We start from the raw sequence: 21,765 nt of genomic DNA, 5'->3' as shown, positions 1-21,765 counted from the left end.
ATATCAACAAAATCCATGAATTTAAAAACCCCCCAAAACAGCCCCACACAGCACCATCCCCAACATGCCCAGTCCAACCTTACTAACCCCAACCTGCTTCATAGGCACAGCCGCAGACGATCCCGTCTCACTCGCCGCACTGCCTGTACTCGTCCCCGTCTTCGTAGAAGATCCCGTAGCCTTCGTGCCCGTCACGCTCGCCGTCGCCGTCGCAGTCAAGTTACCGGAGCAGAAGGGGTCCTCGACCGCCCCGTTGGACTGAATGCAGGAGAGAAGCTCCTTCACGTCCTGCCCTTGTGCCAGACAGTAGATTCCGCAGTCGTTGTCGTATTTGGTTGGGCTGGCGGGCGAACAGCATTTGTCCATGATGGCGCTCGCGTTGTTGGTGTTGGGGAGCGCGCATGCTGCGTCTTGCACGGGGAGGACGTACAGGTTGCCCGTGGAGGTGCACGTGCTGGCGGTGGTTGTGGCTGTGGCGGTTGTGGTGGACATTTTGCTATTGGCTCCTCGGAGAGGGTGTGGTTTGGTAGTAGAGAGAGAGAGAGAGAGAGAGAGAGAGAGAGAGTGTGTGTGTGTGTTTGTGGAACGAGTGTTGTTTGTAGATGTGGATGTGGATGTGGATAACAACGAAACGAGTGTTGTTTGCGTGGATTGGATGTAGGTATGTAGGTGAGGAAGAGGAAGAAAAGGTGAAAGAAAGAAACAGCGAGAACAAAGGTACTAATAAATCAATAAATATCTCACCTCCGGATTTTCCCAACAGCTACGATCCCAAACAGGAGACCCCAAGCCAGCCGATCCACCAAGACCCTTGGCAGACCCACCAGACCCTATATTTATCAGCGGCAATACACGGCAATACCAGCCGTAGGCCCCGTAACTGACTAGAATACGGGACCATCAGACAATGCAGGTTTCAGGTGTAGCAAATCAGAATAGACGAAATGCGGGATCGCACCCCGGGATTACCAGATCGGGGGGAAAGTTCAATCCTGACCCGACGTAGTCTAGGGGATCCAAGCTGGCCTTCATCCATCGGGTGACGTGGTTCAGGTTAGGTTTTCTTTTTTTTTTTTTTTTTTTTTTGGTGGGATGGGGTTATTGGATGCTTGCATTAATTAATATGAATATTACTGCATTGATTTGTTGTTTTTTTGGGGGGAGTGCTTTGGTTTGATTGGGGATGTTTCAGTTGTTACTTACAGTAATGTACTTTTCTTCAGTGAGGAGGGTACTGCAGTGGCATGAATGTTCTTTGTAGTGTAGCCGATGATGGATTGATTTTAGTATTATGCTATGGATCTATTCATCATCCATTCCATTCCATTCCATTCATTCCATTCTTTCCATCCGTCTCCTTGTGACATTCACGTCATACTCATGGTTAAATGCAAAGTACCCCGTATTGTGTAATGCATCTGCACTGCACTGCACTACACACATCACATCACCCCATGGGTACCTGCACCATCACCCCTTAAACACCAACTGCATCATCGACCTCCCTCTTCACCCTCTCGAACACCTCCCTCGCCCACCTCTCCCTCCTCAGCAACTCCCCATTACACACAACCGGCAACCCGAGCACCTCATTCGCATGACAATCCGAAAATACAGGCCCGTTCACCCCCCGCTCCCGACAAATCCGAACCGCATTCTCCAATAGATTCTTCCCCACCCCGATTCCCCGAAGATGTTGCTGCACAGTCCAAGCTCTAATGACGCCGACGACTGGCTGGCAGGACCCTGTTCCTGGAGTTGAAGGGGTATACTGCTGATAAAGCTGTTCCCTTACCACCGCATCCCGCACATGGCCCCAGAGTTCCTCCTCAGTGTGTATGATCCGCAGGACGAGCGTGCCGATCACCCGGTTTTGGTATTTCGTTACGAGCATAACATCTCCTTCTTTTTCCTCGTCTTCTTCGTATCTTCCGCTGTGATCTTTCTGCACGGGGGTATCATCTCCTCCCACTTTAGATGTAGAAGACGAAGATCGAGATGGTGAACGTGATTGCTCTCTCCGCCGATGCTTATACCTCGTCCCTCCCCTCCACAACCACACCCAGGTCCCCGTACGGCCTGCTTTCTCTAGGTACGGATGTGTCGTGTGTGCTGCGGCGAGGAGATACACCATGATGCAGGCGGGCCAGGTGATTAGTAGAAGGTACGGGCAGGTATCGTCTCCTTCTCCGGAAGATGAGGTGGTGCTGAGTGCGCGAGTGAAGAAGTAGGTTATGATGAGGGAAAAGGTAAGGCAGGAGAGCATGGCTGGGTGGGTGAGCATGGAGCGGGCGGCGAGTTGGCGTTGTTGAGCGATGCTGTCTGCTATGAGATGCAGGGAGGCCATTTGGTCGGCTTCGGTGGTGGTGATGGAGGTTGTTAGACGGTTGTTTGTGGCGCTAGTCATCTTGGTTCTGTGTGTGGATTGGATTTGGTGGTGTGGGTGTTGGTATGAGGGAGGCTGTTTTGGGAGGTGGTCGGTGAGGTGAGAAAAGTATACAGGTGGGATGTGGTGAGTGAAAACATACTGACGCAGGTTCCAAAATGCTATCTATGCTGTTTCTACTGTGTTACTGATTTGGTGTATATTGCAAACATTGATCACATTTGATTTTAGAAGAACTAAGATAATGCTTCGCAGTTTACTTCTGCGGAAAGATTCATATTGCACACTTTTTATCGCATACTCTTGTCCAAATGCTACCGTGCTGGCGATTGCCTGTTAGACCTCTTGTTCCCTATCCGTCTAGCTATTACTCCCCAGAATTACCTGCACGCATCTCAATCACCATTCCTCTACGTTCTATCCCGCTTCGGCCCCTGCTCCTGTCCAGAGGCTGTGACCATGGGTGTAGGTGTAGGTTCCTCACCGGAAAGATACTCCAGAGTCAGACGCTTCGTCTCCGGAATAAGTAACGAGGTTAAGCACCCACACAACATGAAAAGCGCGAATATCTGCATTACATGATTGAGCCACGGCGTATCGGATGAGTTAACGCCTCCCTTCGCTCCTCGATGCGCCAGCGGCCCGAATACACACTGCGCAATGATGGCACCGATCTTTCCAGAAGCAGCACTGATCCCATGCGAAGTTGACCGATACCGCGTAGGGAAGCACTCCCCTGGCACAATGAACGTGGTGGCGTTGGGTCCAAAGTTGAAGAAGAATTGTGCCACCACGTACAATGCCAATAATCCGTTGTCGGACCTCTTCAGCGGCTCATACGCGAACCCGATGATGATAAATATGATAGTTAATATCACAAATCCGGTAATCTGGATTGGCTTGCGGCCTAGCCGGTCGACTGTTGCAACCGTCACCCAGTATCCTGGAATGGCTCCAGCACAGATCAAGATCAGGTTGCCCACAGCGTTGCGGTAGAAGTATTCGTACACAGTACTTCCACCGTTCCAGCCGATGGCTGTCAAAATGATGGAATTGTTGAGCCCAAGTTCGTAAAACGCTATAAAGTCAGCGCGTTACAGTCAAAGTGGAGTATACTGACCGACGTCAAGGAAGAACCACGAGCCTGCAGTGCCAAGCAATACTTTGCCATCCTCCCAAGTGGTAAAATGCGAACGAAAGTCCGACCAACTTGCTTTTGGAGTCACTAGTCTGATATTCGCGCTTTGAAGCACAGCTACCCGTTTGACCTCGTCAGGATGACCTTCATGTTTCCCCAGAATGTAAGCTTCAACATCTTCATCCGCTTTCAGTAAATCTCTGGCGACATCGAAAGTGTAGCGCGGGGTTTCAGGGATAGTTAAACGATAATAAAGCGCGAGACAAGCCGGAACCGCTCCGAACCCAATGACGACCCGCCACATTTTATCCACGGCCAGCTGACAGACTCCACTGCATTTACTCACGGAGGCTGCAGACTCCAGGGAGCCTCTAAAACCCACCGTCACAATCAGCGCGACAATAGCAGCAGCAAACTGTCCAAAGCCTTGCATGGCAAAGACGGCTCCCATCATGGCTCCTCTATGCTTTGTATTTGCGAACCTAATGGGTTAGCTGAGTACAGTTGTAAAGAGTAAGGACATACTCTGAAGTGATAATTGAAGATAATGGATAGTCACCACCAACACCGATACCCATCACTGTACGCCAGAAGACCAAAAGGCCCGTTATGGACACTGCAGGAGAATTCGAGGACAAGCACTGTGCCAATGTAGCTAATATGATGATGATCAGCTCAATCCCGTACATGCGTTTCCGACCGACAATATCTGCCAACCATCCAAAGAACAACTGGCCGATGACGGTACCAGCTGAGGTGGAGACCTTGATGGCAGTGTCCGAGCTGTATGGAATCTTGCCAGGGCGGTTGCTCGCGTGTTCCCAAAAGACAACACCAAGCATGCTTGAGCAGAGGTTTATGGCGAAGATGTCGTAGGAGTCGGTAAAGAAGCCTACCCCGGCTACAACGACCGCGCGAGCGTGACGCCATCCGAACGGAGCGTCGTCGATGCGTGCGAGGGCTAATCGACGACGCTCTTTGGGGTCCTCCACATGAGTAAGGTCAACATTATAGTTGGGGAACGCGGCCGTGTCAGGAGCGGCCATATCATCCCAACAAGGCGTCACAAGGGGTAGGTCCTGTAAGAATTTATGAGAGTGTTAGTGGTTTGCATAGATCATGAAGGTGGGAAGGTTGCTGGAGAGTGGAAATCGTGCCAACATGCTTATGTCTTTTCTCGAATTCCAGACACTCCCTCAAGCTTCCTACCTAATTCACTTGTCTCGACCTGGCATCTTCAGGAAGGAAGTCAGTGGTGTCTGAAGTGACAGCAACACTCGGGCAGACCGATATGGGAGGAGATGAATACCAGTCAACCGGGCACGTGGGGTTTATCATCCTGCCAGGGCAGGAAGCATCCATGGATCAATTCTATCGGACGGCCTGGAGTTCCTGTAGCTCACCTGAGGTTAACTTTAGCTCAGCCCGAAGTCATTTGGGAGTCTCCAAGCTCCTGTGCACTGACATCATAAGACATCATCTTACAGTGTTTCTGAATGGAGTTAAGCCACATTTTGTCTAAAATATTAATGCATGTGAAGATGGCTTCCGCTTCTGACAGCACCTGATGCGAACTTTTTATGTAGATGGTAGAAGCTCAGGTTGAGATGCAATCCTAGTATCCGGACATGCGTGTCTGGTTTAGCTTTAGTCATAATATGGACCAGCAGTAGTAGGATACGTTGGTTTGTTGAGAAAGACAGACAGCGAAGCAATATGGATTAACACGTGACGAACGCAAAGAAACCCCCTAATCAGACACACTACACCGCATAGACTATACTAGTTCTATTACATCTCTTCAAGCTGTATTGAAGTTTGCATTCTTTTCTCTAGCGTTAGATTCCCCAAACCCCCAAAGGATCCGCGCCTAAAGATCCCCGATTCTGTTGCAGCTTTTTCACTCGTTTGACTATGGTCCCCACAGCAATAGGACCCACCAGTGTGCAGATTGAAATTGCCCAAATGACTACCAAATAGTTTTCAGAGACGTCCTTATTAGACCCACTGGAGAACATCCCCTGGCTCTCCGCGAGGGAAGCAATGAGATAGCCAACCTCACCTCGGGCAACCATTGCCAGTCCGAGGATAAACGGCGGATAGAGTGATTTCGGTTTCGGAGGGAGGGACAGGGTACTGCTGGGATTGGATGGGGTGTTTTGAGGTTCTGTTCCAGATACAGGCTCATTGCGGTTGGGATTTTGGTAATTTCCCCTGTGTTCGGCCGAGTTTCTAGAATCTGCATTTCGATCAGACTGTTCTGTACGAACTGCAGATTGGCGTCTAGGGCGAGAATTCTTCTTTTTTGAGTTCTTCTTTTTCTTGTTCTCGCTTTTACGAGAAGTACAGGAGAAGAGAGCCCAAGAGAACAATTTCCTAAGAGTAAACAGCAGAGTTGTTGTCGAAGGTAGCGAGAAACGAACGAGCCATAGGCCGGTGACCATCTTCCCAAACATCATGAGGATGGCGTAAATAATACCGCGCCATACAACTTCTCCGCGGAACATCTTAGTGATAGGTATAGCAAATCCGATGGAGGCCTGTACACGTTAGAGGTAGATAATAGCCACCAGGGATAAGACTTACGAAGAACAATGGAATCAAAATCCGATTCACGGGCTCTTTATAGTACTTTTCATACACTTCTATACCGCTCGGCACTTTCTTATCTGGATTGTATGAAGGTTCCTGCGGCATGCTTAGAGTATTGCTGTTTGGAAGATCCTGAGGTGTGGACTGCTCAGAGGTAGCCTGCCCACCTAGCACGCCAGGCTCGGACTGTGAAACGTCGCGATCCGTGTTAGTGTTCAGAATATAACTATCAGCAGCCAATCCATCAAACCAAGAAATGATCACACCCGCAAGATAGGCAGCGAATAGGCTGGAGGTCCCTGCATAGGTAGCGCCCGCAACAAGCCCCACCAGCATAGATGTCTGTGCAAGGAAAGCAAATTGCATAGATCCCATAAATTGCGGCAGATCATCTCTCATGGTGAGAGCCTTTCGCAGAATCGGCTTCAGACAGAATGCGCATAGGATGAATACACCTAATGCAAAGCCGATAGAGACAAACAAGGGTCGGACCACAGTGACGGCGTTGAACGAAGAGGTACCACCGCCGAGATTTGAGATGATTTGAACCATGACAAGGCCCACAACATCGTCTAGCATAGCAGCACTTGTAGTGACAGTACCAAGACGTGTCGGGATTAGATTAGTGGTTGATAATATGGTGAAAGTGGTGCCAAGACTGGTCGCGCTGAGAGATGCGCCTGCAGCGAAGGCCTGAAGGGGGCTGGCGGAAACCAGCTTCACCAAGATAAATGATAAGCCCATGGGAACCCCGATCCCAGTGAGGGCAACACATAGCGAAATAAGGAGGTTGGCTCTCATGGATTTGATTGAAGTTGATAGGCCACCTACATAAGTGAGTCATGGATCATTGCCCTGTACCCAAAAGACTCACCTTCATACACAAGCATGATAAGCCCGATATAGCCCAATTGCTGGATTACTCTTTCAGTCTCCGTGTCCAGCCATTTTGCCCCGGGGGTCCCCCAGAGGATACCGACGAACAGTTGACCGATCAGTCCACAGTACAGTAGCTTATCGAGACAGACATTGATGAGGTTCAAGACCACCAAGAGTCCAGCCTGATTGAGAAGAGTCGAGATACTTGGCTCATGGTACGCAAAAGCTGCGTCCGACCCACTGCCAGCCATATTGACCCCACGGAATGCAAGAAGTTCAAGGATGTTGTTTCATTTTCGGATGCCGCTGATTGCAGATCGTGCCGACCGGTAATTACTAATCTACTATCCCCGATCGACTTTCCTGCAGTCAAACCAAGGGTTCTACACTATACTCCGTAGTTGGATATAGCCATACCACTGATGCAGAGAGAGCAGTCGGAGATAGTTACCAAGTTCTGATTTATCCATGGCCCGTGCTGTGTGTATTCCGACCTGACTATAATGAAACTCACCCATCCACTCGTCAGGAGGCTGGAGGTCTCAGCTTCTATGTTGATCCACCGATTGACGGTGCTGGGAATATCTCTCCCTACTGGCTGATTGGATATAGCTAGTACTAAATACTTTCATATGTCTGTGTCTGAAACCTTTGAGCACGGCTCAATAGGCGATTTGCCCGAAGTGCATATTGTTAGCACATGCAAAACAACCCTGAAGCCGTTCATAGCAGTATGCAAAGAAAGCATCAAAAATCAGCAATTCTATGCATTACCCAAACCTTCTGTAATTAAGTGACAGCAGCAACTGTCGATCCCTCCTATCAGCCAGGAAAGCTACAATCCCAGCGATGGACCGAGCACCTGTCTGGAAACAACCTCGGCACATGACAATGTGCATAACGTTGATGCATAAACCCAATTCAACCTAATCATCCCAGAATTAGTTAAATAGAGCAATGCTAATGAAGAAGGCAAGTAAAAATAGAATTGCGGAAGCGTTTCATCCCAGCCGCAAGATCGACACCGGCGTCGCATCCAAGTCTGGCTGGAACCCTCGGAAGAGAACCGACCACTCCATCATGTTCCAACGGAGGTTACAGATAGAAAGCGAGACAAGAACACCCGTTCATGAGTTTTGTTTTCTTCTTCTTTTCCAGTCCCTTTCGCAAGTATTACTATAGATGTCTAGTCAATCAGTTTAAATATGGATGAATCTCCGGGTACAAAGACAAATCAAGCCAGGCCCAGTATAATCATGATTTAGGGTAGTACCTCGGAACCTCAAAATTGAGTCGAACGGTTCAACTCAAGCAGATCACCCGACCACCCCTCCCCCTTCTGTCTACCACAGTATAGACTAGGACTGTCCTCCGATCACGTTTCCCGACATTTAAATCGAGAAGTAAGTCGATCCTTTCCGGATGTTGAACCATAAGCTCCAGTCCGCGGTATCAGATCTCAGACGCACGCACACCCCTGACCCCTACCTAGTACCCTTCTACATACTAACTTATACTGTGAATTGAATTCTCACGCCTTCAAGCGAGGAGGGAAAAAAGGTATAAAATCGTCCTTGATTCCTGCTCAGATCTTCTGTTTTCAATCCAGCATTCTCAAGCAACTAGCAATCCTTCCTTCACCCATCCATCCATCTTTCTCTCGTTCTATATACATTCCCTCGTTAGGGTGTGTACTTCTCTCTCTCCTAATCTCTCAGTCTTAAAAATAATTGTACAGTCATCTAACAAACACATCACAGAAACACAGTAAACTCAGTCAAAATGCAGTTCACTCTCATCACCGCTTTCGCCACTGCCTTCCTGGCCTCCTTCGTTGCTGCTAACCCTGCTCCCGCCCCGGCTCCCTTCGAGATCGGTTTCGGTGCCAACGCTGCCGCTAACGCCGCTGCTGAGGTCGCTGCCAACGCTGGTCTCGGTGCCGGTGCTGGTATCCACTTCAAGGCTTAAGTAGTTTATTTGAGGTGAGTGACTTTTACATACCTGGGGTACTTGTTTTATGGAAGGAGGATAGAGAGCTAATTGTGGATTTTGTACATGAATAGGGTTCTTTGTTGACCACGATATAATTATTCAAGTACCTGCTGTGCTGGTATATCTGGATGGATGGGATAAGATTGGATTTATTGGTATTTTTGTATTTAGTCGGTGTCGGGATAATATGATAATGTTTTGTTGATTGCTTTTTGTATCTGCTGTAATCTAGCTAGGAAACCTTCATCTTACCGACTATTCCGACTGGTCGCATCAAAGACATTATGAAAGGACAGAAGAATCACACATATCTAACTACATTTTAACCCACCTCTTCCTGGTATGCCCCAAGCCTACTCGCTGTTTATGCCCACATGGCCTTGAACTTCTCATTGAACTCAGCTTGAAGCATTCTGAACGCCTTCAAGACTTGCAAAAATCCATTCTCAATATCACTCGGTAAAGTGGAGGAAGTGGGATAGTTAGTCGCCTTTGCATTTTCATCTCTCTCGGGTACCTTATTCTCACTTTCTTCATCGTTACTCAACTCATCTTCCCAGCTGTCCGCTACCTTCGCTTTCTTTGGATTGGCGGATGCCGAAGTGAGCGGAGGCTTGGTTGGGGCTTGCATCCGGACCCGGGGTAAATTGGCTGATTTCGCGGCTTTCCCTGGAAGGGGATCGTTTGCAGCATAAGCATTATCGTCCGAGTCAATCTCATGCACGTCACCGCTACCGGCCACATCCAACAGATCCAGGTCAATGTTTATGTTCGGGGACAGCTTGAGATAGTTCTCGAAACTAGTGACAATGGTGGCAAGGATCAGGGAAAAGTCGTTCAGGAGAAACCAAACATCACCCTTGCGGATCATGTTTCCCTTCTCCAGGGCTTTCACATTCCCGTGTTTGAAGAAATCATATAGATATGCATTGAGTGGAAGTTTGCCCTCTTCCGGGTAAAGCCCCACATACGGCACCACTGCCTGTTCTAGCCAGACACCGCTGCGGACCTTTTTACAGAGGTCAGATATACTCCGCCATTTATCGCCATGACCTGACAGTGCAGCGAATGGCGATGTGACTCGGGTCGGAGGATGAACGGGCAGTGTGTGGCTGATCCCCTCCGGAGATTTGTCGCCACCGCACTTCATTCCTGTCAGCGGGAGAAAACAGCCTGGATCTATGATGTGCTGCTCAACAAAGGTGGTCACATAAGATGTGTAAATATCTTGAGTCTTCTCGTTATGACTGCGCAAGATACTAGCTGCCTTCTTCGGAAGACTTGGAAGAATCACAGCAGATGGGGATTTCTTCTCAGAGGTTCGGAGGTTCTCAAGGGCAACTGGAGGTAGATACTTGCGACCGAATAAGTGCGACATAACAAGCATCAATGTGAGTAGAGTTTCTTTGGGTCTCTTGCCGATATTCTTGCACAGTCGGTGAAAGTATCCACCGTTGAGGAGCGCATGGAATGCAAAGCTCGAATTTTCGGTATAGTACAAATGCGATATGGTGCCCGAAAAATTGAGAGGAACACCGCTAGCGTCGAGGAGCTGATTGCGACGGAGGTATTCGATCGAAAACCGCAGATGATGGAGAACAGTATGTTTGGCCTCCGGCCCTCCCAGGTAAATCCGTGGGCATGAAAGGATTGAGTCGATGGCTTGGACGGCAAAATCAGACCGATTAGACTGCTGAAGCAGAATAAAAAGTCGTAGTACTAAAGTGGTAGACAACGGAAAATGGCCATTCAAGCTTGGAAGCTTCGAGCTGAGTAGACGGTGAATCTTGGAATCCGGAATACACTGAAAGACCACGTTGCCTAGGAAGTCGAAGCCTCGGCGTCCAGCTCGACCAGCTGCTTGCCGAAATCCAAGCGCCGTTAAAAAGACAGAATCACCGGCGAAGACGACGGTTTTGCATGGCATATTGATACCAAGAGCCAATGTACCTGTGGCGATGACAACCCGGAGGTAGCCCCTGCGGAAGAGCATCTCACAAACCTGTCGGTACTTGCGATTCATACCAGCGTGATGGACACCGATCCCACGCTTCATAGCATCAATCAACCGAGGAGAGACCTGCCGTTTCCGCAGTTCTTGGGCATGTTCCTCAAACTTAGAACCCGCCAGCTTCTTTCCATCAGCTAGGGAAAACCTCGATATTGGCTCTTCTGGGTCAAACAGTGCGTGCCAACTCGACTCTGCAGACGCAGTCTCACGCATCTGTTCTGCTCTGGACATTTTTTCATCTCTGTCTCCAGATCGACTTTTCCCTTTGACAGGTTGCTTTTGTTTGGAGCGCTTTCCTTCCGACTTCTTCCACCTTTCCCACTCACTAATCTTGTTCGCCCAGCTTGTACTTGAAGACTTCCACCGGGCCTCGGACTGTTCCAGTTCATCAAGAATATGCTGACACATCCTCTCACACTCACTTCGATCATAGTTAAAGAAAATAGCTGGTATGGCGTCTTGGTTATGGAGAGAACAGATCAGGGGCAGTGTTGTACTGAGAAGTTTGTTATTCACTGCGCGGGGCTCATCTGACTGGCCGAGTTCGCCAGACGATACCTGCACGTTGTCGTTCTTGTTGACATAGCTTCCTCGTGAGAGTTCCTTCACGACATCATCGAATGGAGAGTCTGAGATGTTCATCCAATGTTTCAGTACCAGCTTCAGCTTGGCCTCCCACTCCAATATGTTGGCTTTGGATATGACACCTGGCAGTGCGTTTGACGGATCCAACGCTTTATCAAGGGGATAATCTGCTGTTTTATACTTGTCCATGGCCTTCCAAAGTGTCCAACAATCACGCGGCTCCAGCGTTAGATCGTCCGGGAATCCACGAGATCGGTTGGTCAGGCTTGCCACAGGATGTATAAAGGACATGCTTGGACAAGCATCGAGGCCGAGTGCAGCTAGATGAGTGACATTTGATAGCCCGTTAAAGATGAAACTGGATGGAGGTTTGTATTGAAACTTTCTTAGATCCGACCATCTCGTTTTGTGTTCAATCATTTTCAGTTCATGGCCATTTGCATTCTGAGTCAACCTCAGCCAGTTGCTGAATTCTTCGGGATTACCGACCGTCGCGGAAAGTGCAATGATAGGGCAAGGTGCAAGAAGAAGCAATTGCTCCCATACCACACCATCATCTGATTGACCAATGCAGTGGATTTCATCGAAAATGATACGCTGAATGCGAGACGCCCACTTTTTCGCGTTTGACGGAGCAAGCAGCATAATCTGAAGGATGTGTGGCACTGTGATCAAGATCTGACAGCTCGTTGGGTTGTTGATGCGGTAATCACGTGTATGAATAGCCCAGACAGAATTCCCATCGTGTTTGTAACGCTTACTGAATCTTGCTTGGACCTCGGCGGCGATCTGATTGACGAGTGCTTTAGTTGGGGCGACGTATACCAAGACCCCATCGTCACTGCTCTCGAGAACCTGTTTCATAGCATAGAATCTATTCTATAGTCAGAACTTTGAAGCACACATTGTTATAGGCTGCCATATGACACTTACGATATAAAAGTCTTCCCTGCACTGGTTGGAGCGACTACAAAAAGACTTGCTTTAGCGTCGATTTGGTCCAAGATCTCTCTCTGCCACCGATCAGGTTCGAAGTCATGAACACGAGGATCCGGTGCCGATTCCATATTTCTATCGAAGTATGGCCCCGCATGAACCAGCTGAAACTCAACTGGTGACAAGCCCGTTTGCAAGTTGGCGTGCTGCGAAGGTATTAGTGTGAATGAGGGCGTAGCTTTTCCTGAACTGTGACAGGGGATGTCAATACGTGGAAAATTGAGCGCTTTGATAGTTTCTTCAACAAAGCATCGAATGCCGACCGTAATGCCTTGCTTCGCCTTTGAGATCTTAAGAATCAGGAACCATATGAGTGCCACTATCCCCATAGGCTTGTTCTTCTCTGTTTCGCCCTTGGTTTTCCACAGCTGCGTTAGGGTCATTATGAGATAAGCGAGTATGTCTAGCTCTATCAGACAGTCACCCTTTCTCTTTAAGCTGTGGAGATACTCGGAAGCATCTTGATATCTCTGGACCAGATTGTCGGCATGCTCGATATCATGGCGTTTAATTTTCCATGCTTCTAATTGTTTTTCAAGGATTTTGCCCCGCTGTTCCTGGAAGTGAAGTTCTGGATCTGCTTTAACCGACGCAGATGCGCTGGTCTTTGGGTGTCTAGTCTGTTTTGGGCCATTTTTCGTGGAACGAGAGGTCCTGTCTCTCTCCGTAGCCTCAGGAGCCGGGGTTTTTTTTGACAAGACCTTGAGGTTTGCCTTAGTCTTTACAAAAATTGACTCTCGTTTCGCATCTGTGAGACTGGCAGCATACTGCTCAGTTTCAGCCATGAACTTCTGGTTACGGCGAAGAAGCGACTTTGGAAGAGGAATTGCCTTCGGTTGACCTAGCGGTTTGTGATGATTATGCCAGTGGCTGATTTCCTCAAAGATTCGCGACACTGCAAGCTCCTTCCCAGCAGCAGATTTGTCAATGGCAAGTGATATCGGCTTGAGATGGCGGTCAAAGTCGGGGTTGTTGAAAGGGAGCACGGCAGTTGTCTTTGTCCGGCTATTAATTTGGTCATTGCCCGATTTCCTAGTTTTCTTCTTGCTGCTTGCTTTGCTACCGCTAGTCTTGTCGCTCACTTGCAAGCTAGCAATTTCGACGCCACATAGGCCTTTCACTAGTGAGGCAAGCAGCGAGAATCTATCCACGACTGATTGGCTGAAGGAGCATTCAAGATCAGACGGACAGATTGTTTGCAATTGCATCATCTCAAGAAACAACCGCCCATCAATCAGGTCCGCCACATCACAGGTCAGGGGTCTAGCCCTCATAGCCTCATGCCACAACTGTGATGTGATGACACTCCGAGATACTTCAACATATTTTACCAGCAACAATTCACCAGGACGACAGTATTTTGAATCATACACGCGGTTTTCAAGTTTGCACTCACTCAGAATTATTGTGTGTATTAACAGAGCACGTAGCCCCAACATCTCATCCTCTTCGCGGCAGTCAGAAGTTAGCAGGACACTTGCTGTTAGAACTGTGGCCCACTCTCGCTGAGTGAGAGTGTGATCAGTGGCGCCCAAGATACGCGGGAAATTGCGTAGAGTAGGCTCGACTGAGAAAGGGCTGGTGGGAGAAGGTCTTTGAGCACTGGGGCTAGCTTCGATGTGACAATGCACCAGATTGGTTTCAGATTCCACCTCTTCTGTATCAGAACCAGTTGATTCCGTATCCTCCGCAATGTCCAGGCTGACAGAATCCACGCAGAAAAGATTCCGTGCTCGTTCTGCGGAGCCCTCTAGAACCATAGTAAACACCTATTCCAGGTTAGCTTTAGTCTAATACAGATGAAGACGCTGAGCTCACCTTGGTATCACGACACTCCAAGCTGTTCAACAAAGAGACATTGAAGCCATGTGCGATAAACCAGTGTATCATCGACCTGAGCGTAATTTTATTCGTCCAAAATGAGGGAAGAGCATTATCGGACATTTCATCACATCCACTGTCTGAGCTATCTTCTGACAGCACTTTCTCGGGGTATTCTAGAGCTTTACCAAATTCTCTATCATGCCCACTAGGACTTGAAAAGGCACCATCATGACACATGATAAAATACACCCCCTCCGAAGTAAGGTACTCCTCAAACTCAGGGCAGTTGTATGTATCAAACCATCTCACTTGCATGGAAGGACAGGCTTTAGAAGCATTCTGTTGAAGATGCTGTAAAATGGCTTCACGAGCTAGACGGTACTTCGGCGACGATGAATCATCAGCATGGGGTGGAATAGATGCCCCCGAGTTGTCCGCGAAGAAGACGATGTGAAAATTGCAGTTTCGTTGTCGAAGCTGTGCTAGCAATCGCTCCACGATGTAAGTGGCATGAAGCAGCTGAAAGCCATTGGAAAAATCAAGCTGATCGTCGGCGAAGCAGTGCAAGAGAAGTGAGTCTCCTTCGATGATGAAGAGCTCACTGCCTGCATAGTCGCCAACTAGGTCGACGGTACGGGAGTACAGTCCAGTGTACCTGAAAAGAAACCGTTATCAGACGTGTCCTTGACTGAGTACGACCAAATCGGGTCAGAAATATCTGGATTGGCCACTTACCAAGACAGGAGTTTCTGTGGATCTGCCATCGCGATGGTGTAACCAGGACGTGTATGGGGGAGTAGAACAGAAGAGCTGTGAGGACGCGGAAAGAAGAAGTCGAAAGGGCAGATAGGTGCGTATCAGTGATGGCGGGGTACAGGATTGCAACCAATAAATAGTATTCACTGCAAGGTCATGCAAGGCTGTACGTAGTAGGCACCTTCCGAGCGAGCCTCGCAGTGGGCTATCTCTGATCCCTGCTAGTTGTTGTTGGGTCTAGCATTGCCATGCGGGGTGTGGTATCCATGCGCGAACATTGGTCTCAGCAGCGCGCCAAACTGATACGATGGAAGAACGATGCGAAGCCACTCGTTGGCTATTAGACCAGACGTGGTCTCGTTCGGGTGGGCCATAGACCCGAAAGTCGTGCAAGAGGAGAACACAGACCAAGTAATCTAGGGTGTTTCCAACCGGATGATCCCGTAACTGGAGTTGGTGTAAATAGGACAAGCATCGTAGGGCAAGCCGGGCACCAACTGATCACATGTTAGGCAGTTACTGGGCAGTTTGATATGAGATTACCCGATACATAGCACTTTGATGGATGATGATACTATTTCGATGAGCTAATGTGTTAACGTTGGATGATTTAGTCGGTGATATATATAAAATGTTCCAGTCGAAATTCGCTTTGGAGACAGTCAAATAACAGCCGGAACGACCGGGGCTCAAATTTCCAATTGGTTGAAAGAAATAATATACCTGACCATGATAATTGCAAGATGAATCAGATTCGCCGTTGTTTACAGGAATATAGCAAAGGGCTGACTACTAATTCTAAATGCAATAGAACAAGCTGAAACTACTTGTGATCGATATAAGATAAAATAGTACCCAAACCTTCAACAACAAGCGTTAATGGTGTAGCGGTAACATTCAACCCTTCCACTCCTCTTGTGAGGTTGAGCTCTGGGTTCGACTCCCAGTTAACGCACAAATATGATTTCTTTTTTTCTCCCTGCTCCACATACATATCTGCTTCTAACCAATCGATCAATATGGTTTACACCCTGATAAATCGCCTTTCATGAAAAAACAGTACTCGTAACCTTCATGCTCAGCTCAATTTTAGTCCTGTGTATGAAGTACAGCGCCCTGTCATTCATTCAGGCACATGTCCGTCCGACCGATCGCCTCCCACATTACGGGTAGTGCCCCACCCTTATCCAGAACCCGCACGTGACCTCGAAAAAGGCCGCGCCCCTCCAATCCCAAGAAATTATTATTGCATTTTACCAACACCCCTCACGATATCGAATTCCCTACACTGTCTGTACATACCGGCATATTCCACCATGGCGCGTGTCCGCCTCGCCCCGCTCTCCTCCCTCACTCAAACCCGCTACGTCCTACACCTCTCCGACGGCAAACGCCTCGTCCTCTTCCGCCTCCCCACGATCGAGACCCCGAAAACCAAAGACAAACCTCGAGCGCGCAATGACGCCAACGGCTGGTCCTACTACGCCATGGAAGCGGAGTGTCCGCATGCCGGCGGACCGATGAAAGACTCCTCTATCGACATTGAAGATTCGGCGTATATTGTGTCCTGTCCGTGGCATGCGTATGATTTCAATGTTGAAACGGGAGAGTCGAGTGTGGGGATCAAGGCGTGCACGTTTCCTGTTGATGTGAGCGATGAGGATATGGTGGTTGTTGAATATACCTCTGAGAAACTGGGGGAGGGAGTGGAGTTGGCGAAGTTGGAGGCTGTCAGTGAGCAGATGAAATTGAAGAAGAGTGTCAAGGGTGTGAACGGTGCGACGGCGACGAATGGAGCGGGTGGTGAGGATGAGAGCGAGACCGCTCCTATCCGGTATCTGGATGATGATGATGCGACGGTGTGTGAATGGTGTGCGCATATCTTGAACACTTCGAACCCGGAACATAAGATCGAGTTGACGGCGCATTTATTCAAACTGTTTACGGAGCGGGAGGGAACGGATAAGCCTATGGTTATCGGGACTAGGGACGGTGTTGACCTTCCTGATTTACCGCCTAGGGATGGCGTCAAGGATGTGAACAGACAGGCAGTTCCGAAGCCGGGTAGAGGTGGTACGCAGAAGAGCAGGATCAACATGCTGCATGCGCTGGCGAACATCGAACAATGGGCAATCGATCTGGCGGTCGATATCTGTGTGCGGTTCGCGAAGTTCCAGACGGACTCGCCGGATGCGCTGGGTCTCCCGCGGGCGTTTTTCCACGACTGGTTGAAGGTTGCTAATGATGAGGCGAAGCATTTCTCTCTCCTGCGTACAAGGCTCGAGGAACTTGGCTCGTATTTCGGTGCCCTTCCGGTCCACCATGGACTATGGGACTCTGCGACCGTGACTGCCCATGATCTGCGCGCCCGGATCAGCATCATTGCGTTGGTGCACGAGGCGCGCGGATTGGATGTGAATCCAGTGACGATTGACAAGTTCCGCAAGGCCGGAGATGGAGATAGCGTGGACACGTTGGAGATCATCCACAATGATGAGATTACCCATGTCACGACGGGTCATCGCTGGTTGACCTGGATTTGTGCCCAGGAGGAGACGGATCCTGTCAAGGTGTTCCGGGGAAATGTACAAAAGTACTTCCGCGGGCCATTGAGAGAACCGTTCAATACAGAGGCCAGGTTGCAGGCTGGTCTGGATAAGAGGTACTATGAAAATCTCTCGGGGTACGAGGGGGTTCAGCCTGCTTGATCGCTCCGGGGTACGAGGGGGTTCAGCCTGCTTGATCGCTCGTTGGGTGGTACTACCTCCATACTGGAAAACGCTGCCATTTTGTTTGCTGTCCTGGCGGTTGAGCACTCCTTTAGAAAACATGGCCAGTTTTGCAAAAGCTTCACCAACCCACACCCTTGCCAAGGCTCTTTGATTGCCAGTAACATGAGCATCAGGATCGGGATGATGATCTATCTCTGTTCTGTCGCATGATCCGATGTTGCAGACATTATCATCGATGATAGGCATACTCAGGCACACCCTCTGAACACCTCGTCACTGTCTGAGCAATTATGACAAGAAGCGCCCTACGTGAGGGGCAAAGCACCGTGAACTGCTTAGTGATGCGACACTGAGGGAGTTGTGCCACCCCATTCTTCATGAAGGTGCATGACCCCAGGTACGTACTTGTGGGACTCGTGTTGTCAGGAGTATCATAAGTGCCCGCATATTTTATGTTTCGAGATGACGACCTCTCCAAAAGCATGTCCATACAACTAGAATCATTACAAGAGATACCCCATATAGATTAGACCAAAAGTTTAAACAAAACATTCAAAGTGAATTTCTATACATCTAATCGTAACAGTCAAAGCTCGTGAGCTCATTAGATCGTCAACGTCCCCGTCAACTGGGTATCAAGCACACTCTTTCCCACATAAACCGAATAATCACCCTTCTGCAAAACCCAAGCTTGGTTCACTACATCCCATGAACTAAGATCGCGTCTCGTCAGATCAAATTGGACCTCCTTGTGATGGCCGGGCTGGATAAGCTTCTTCTCGAAACCACGGAGGACCTTCGCTGGGCCACCGGGGATACCCAGATAGAGCTGAGCGACTTCAGCCGCAGCAACAGATCCAGTGTTGGCGACCGAGCAGGTAACCGTAGCCACTACATCCCAGAGGGAGGGAATACCGCCTTCCTCGATGGTAGAGTTGGGAGGTAGGTAGTCAGTGTTCACACCGGTGTGAAGGGAGACCTTGAGACCCGAGTAATCGAAGGTGGAGTAGGTGAGACCGTAGCCGAATTCATAGCGAGGGGTGATATTCTTCTGCTCGAAGGCCTTGTAGTCGATATAGACACCCTCGGTGAAGTTGTCCTGCGGGTAGTACAAGTCCTTAGTTCCGGAAGGAACGACAGGGCTCAGGAGAGCACCGTAGTCAGAGGCGTTCTTGGCGACGGTGTAGGGAAGACGGCCAGAGGGGGATTGCTTGCCGTACATGATCTCGACGAGGGCGCGACCGCTGTCTTGGCCGGGGAGATGACCGTAGATGACGGCAGTGATGTTGGGGTTGTCGACCCAGCGGTCGACGAGACGGATACCAGCGTTGTGGATGATCACCATTGTGTTATTGCATTGGGAGGCGACGTTCTCGACCAGAGTGTCGGAGTAGGGGTCGGCCACGTACGGACGGTCCCAACCTTCAGCTGCGGCTTCATTAATGAAGACAAGACACGCTTCACTAGCCGGGTTCACAACTGGAGACTGAGAGGCAAAGTCCCAGGCAAGGAAAGTGTTGTCTTCGTAGGCCTGACGTTGGAAGGCATCGAAGGGAGCGTCGATGTAGGATGGGGTGCTGGAGCCCGAGCCACCCCCGGAGATCATGGTACCATTCAAGGCCACACCAGGGCCATTTTCAGAGGGGTTGGTGCTAGAGAGAAACATGTATTTAAGGTGAGAGGGGTCCACGGCGGTGCCGTTAGGATAACTTAGAGTGTTATCGAGGCCCATGGTCCAGAGACTCCAGGAAAGGTCATCCATGGTATTGCGTTGCGCGGCGATGGCATCATAACCAAAAAGTGATAGGATCTTGGGCTCCTTCAGAGGCAAGGCATTGTCAGTGTTTTTGACAAGGACGTGGCCTTCGATAGCCTCCTGGAGAATGGTGGCCTTGGAGGCAGGGTCACGAGCATCAACTGGCTCATGGGTTTCCAGCAGGCTGATGGGCATGCCAAAGCCGGGGTCTTCTAGCTCTGCATACTTGTACCATGCAGCGACGATGCGAGTTGCCATGTCATCGAGACGCGTAGACGAGAGCGATCCATTACGGACAGCCAACGATAGATTGCCATTTTCCCAATAGACTGAGTCAGGCATGACCATATCGAGACCTGCCGCTGCACTGGCAATACCCGAATGCTGGGCACTCCAGTCAGAGACGACAAACCCTTGGAATCCCAGTTCACCCTTCAGCAGACCATTCAAGTTCTTGCTGTTTTGACATCCATAGCTGTTGTTGATGCGATTGTAGCTGCACATGACGGCACCTGCACCAGCTTTGACTGCATCCTGGAAGGGCCACAAGTAAAGCTCGTGGATAGTTTTGTCATCAATATTGGAGGAGACAGACTGGTTATAGCTGTCTTCCAGTAGTTGGGGCGTGTTGCGGTTCGTCTCCTGTTCATTTCCGATGAAATGCTTGACGCAGGCAATGACGGACTCCTGAAGACCACGGATGGTGTTCTGAACGAGGGAACCAGAGAGGTAGGGGTCATTACTGTATCCTTCCCAATTGCGACCACCTCGCGCCATGCGGCCCAACGGGCCTACAACGGGTCCAAGAGCAACATTCGCTCCCTTGCGCTTGAACTCTGCACCCATATAATGTGCGTGCTCATAGGCGAGGTCACGGTTCCACGAAGCCCCGATATGGAGACCCGAGGCGTAAGCGTTGACCATGTCAGTTCCCCGCACACCGCTCGCTGCATCTTGAAGACACATCCCTGGGTACCCCAGTCGGGGGACACCACCAGACATTCCAGAGCAACCGTTTGTCGTAGACGTATAACCATAGGTGATGTTATTCTTCTCATCGTCGGTCATCTGTGCCACAAGAGACTTGGCTTTAGTGAACGCCTCTTCCCAATCACCCGATCCACTGATTTCGGCTAATGGCTGGATTAGATTTGATCATGACTAGCAGGTCAGGATGACTTACGGGTGGGATAGACAGGTTCTGAGCGTCCATAGGACCAGTAGTGCTCTAGCTCAGCAACGTCGACTGTTCGCTTCTGGACTACAGCGGCATCTGCCAGCTGCAGCGCAGCCGCATAGAGGGTGAGCGACACCTTCATCTTCTCAAAGTTGCTGCGGAGGATTTCCTTGATGGCGAGTTAAGAGACATCCTAGGCGAATATCTGGGTCCTTATATACCCACGGCGCAAGATCCAAACACTCAATTGTTCGCTCCAAAGTCCACCATGAGCCAAGCCCATTCCATCCACAAATACGGCCATGGCTTCGTGAACACTCGGCAATGACTGAGGCAGAATGACGGCGGCATGGACCGCACAAGAACCCGGAAGAATGAATGGCATAGGGTTCCGGGCCAATCTCGGAATCATAGCCAATTAGGTGTTGCACAGCGAGCGACATCCGTGGGGATAGCTCGTATGGTGAACAAGTCGCGTGGCCGACTTCGGTCCCCTGTTCGGCTCCACGAAGTCGGTGGCATGAGTATGGAGCGTTGAATTGCGGGGACTCCACACTCGGAATAAGCGAGACCTCCGCGTTCTGCACCCCAGAACGGGAAAACGTGACGACGATGCCGGCAGAACTTCGGCAGATACTACCATCATGTTGGGCTCGCAAGAACGCCAAGTGAAGCTAGCTGTAGTTAGGCCGTTTGTGCCATGGTCTTCTTAATGACTGCGGAACCTTATTCGCTTCTCACGTTTCCCCAGAACGATGTCATTCTCCCCAGGCACGAGAAGTAGGGTGGGGACTGGGGAGACAAACATGCCGCATGACATGACAAATGAATGACTAACTGAATTAAGGGGAGTTGAAGACTATTCGGAGTATGTATCTTCCCTCGTGGGGGCCGACAATTGGATTCGATTCCGACTGGAAATACCCCGGGGAGAAGCTTGG

At 49.7% G+C, this 21,765-nt stretch overlaps 6 protein-coding genes and 1 non-coding gene across 7 annotated transcripts; 2 read left to right on the top strand and 5 right to left on the bottom strand.

Moving 5' to 3' along the window:
• Window positions 1–21: 21 nt before the first annotated feature.
• Window positions 22–492, bottom strand: BO83DRAFT_425298 (uncharacterized protein; the record flags this gene model as incomplete). The annotated part of the gene is made up of 1 exon (XM_025535204.1): window positions 22–492. The coding sequence occupies one exon, from the start codon at window positions 490–492 to the stop codon at window positions 22–24; it is 471 nt and encodes a 156-aa protein (XP_025390225.1).
• Window positions 493–1,304: 812 nt separating this feature from the next.
• BO83DRAFT_376842 (uncharacterized protein) lies at window positions 1,305–2,724 on the bottom strand. The gene has a single exon (XM_025530831.1). The coding sequence runs from the start codon at window positions 2,405–2,407 to the stop codon at window positions 1,478–1,480; it is 930 nt and encodes a 309-aa protein (XP_025390224.1). The 5' UTR covers window positions 2,408–2,724; the 3' UTR covers window positions 1,305–1,477.
• A 72-nt stretch (window positions 2,725–2,796) lies between these two features.
• Window positions 2,797–7,246, bottom strand: BO83DRAFT_406886 (phosphate:H+ symporter; the record flags this gene model as incomplete). The annotated part of the gene is made up of 7 exons (XM_025533911.1): window positions 2,797–3,464; window positions 3,507–3,724; window positions 3,827–4,006; window positions 4,050–4,603; window positions 5,498–6,064; window positions 6,111–6,943; window positions 6,991–7,246. 7 exons carry the CDS (start codon window positions 7,244–7,246, stop codon window positions 2,797–2,799), a joined length of 3,276 nt encoding a protein of 1,091 aa, XP_025390223.1.
• A 1,975-nt stretch (window positions 7,247–9,221) lies between these two features.
• On the bottom strand, window positions 9,222–15,268 carry BO83DRAFT_415734 (putative DEAD/DEAH box helicase). The gene is made up of 4 exons (XM_025534657.1): window positions 15,139–15,268; window positions 14,398–15,058; window positions 12,517–14,348; window positions 9,222–12,457 (listed from the first exon to the last, which is right to left on the bottom strand). Exons 1-4 carry the CDS (start codon window positions 15,165–15,167, stop codon window positions 9,352–9,354), a joined length of 5,628 nt encoding a protein of 1,875 aa, XP_025390222.1. The 5' UTR covers window positions 15,168–15,268; the 3' UTR covers window positions 9,222–9,351.
• A 764-nt stretch (window positions 15,269–16,032) lies between these two features.
• Window positions 16,033–16,114, top strand: BO83DRAFT_t108. The gene has a single exon. It is a non-coding gene; the product is annotated as a tRNA-Gly (tRNA).
• Window positions 16,115–16,428: 314 nt separating this feature from the next.
• On the top strand, window positions 16,429–17,994 carry BO83DRAFT_227472 (Rieske [2Fe-2S] domain protein). Its single transcript, XM_025526870.1, has one exon. The coding sequence runs from the start codon at window positions 16,476–16,478 to the stop codon at window positions 17,865–17,867; it is 1,392 nt and encodes a 463-aa protein (XP_025390221.1). The 5' UTR covers window positions 16,429–16,475; the 3' UTR covers window positions 17,868–17,994.
• A 489-nt stretch (window positions 17,995–18,483) lies between these two features.
• On the bottom strand, window positions 18,484–20,669 carry BO83DRAFT_376838 (beta-glucosidase). Its single transcript, XM_025530830.1, has one exon. The coding sequence runs from the start codon at window positions 20,569–20,571 to the stop codon at window positions 18,496–18,498; it is 2,076 nt and encodes a 691-aa protein (XP_025390220.1). The 5' UTR covers window positions 20,572–20,669; the 3' UTR covers window positions 18,484–18,495.
• Window positions 20,670–21,765: the final 1,096 nt, after the last annotated feature.

The sequence above is a fragment of the Aspergillus eucalypticola genome, assembly GCF_003184535.1.
Source record: "Aspergillus eucalypticola CBS 122712 chromosome Unknown BO83scaffold_7, whole genome shotgun sequence".
NCBI lineage: Eukaryota > Fungi > Ascomycota > Eurotiomycetes > Eurotiales > Aspergillaceae > Aspergillus > Aspergillus eucalypticola.
Note: the sequence above shows the minus strand (reverse complement) of the source record. Positions and strands in the feature narration are given on the sequence as shown.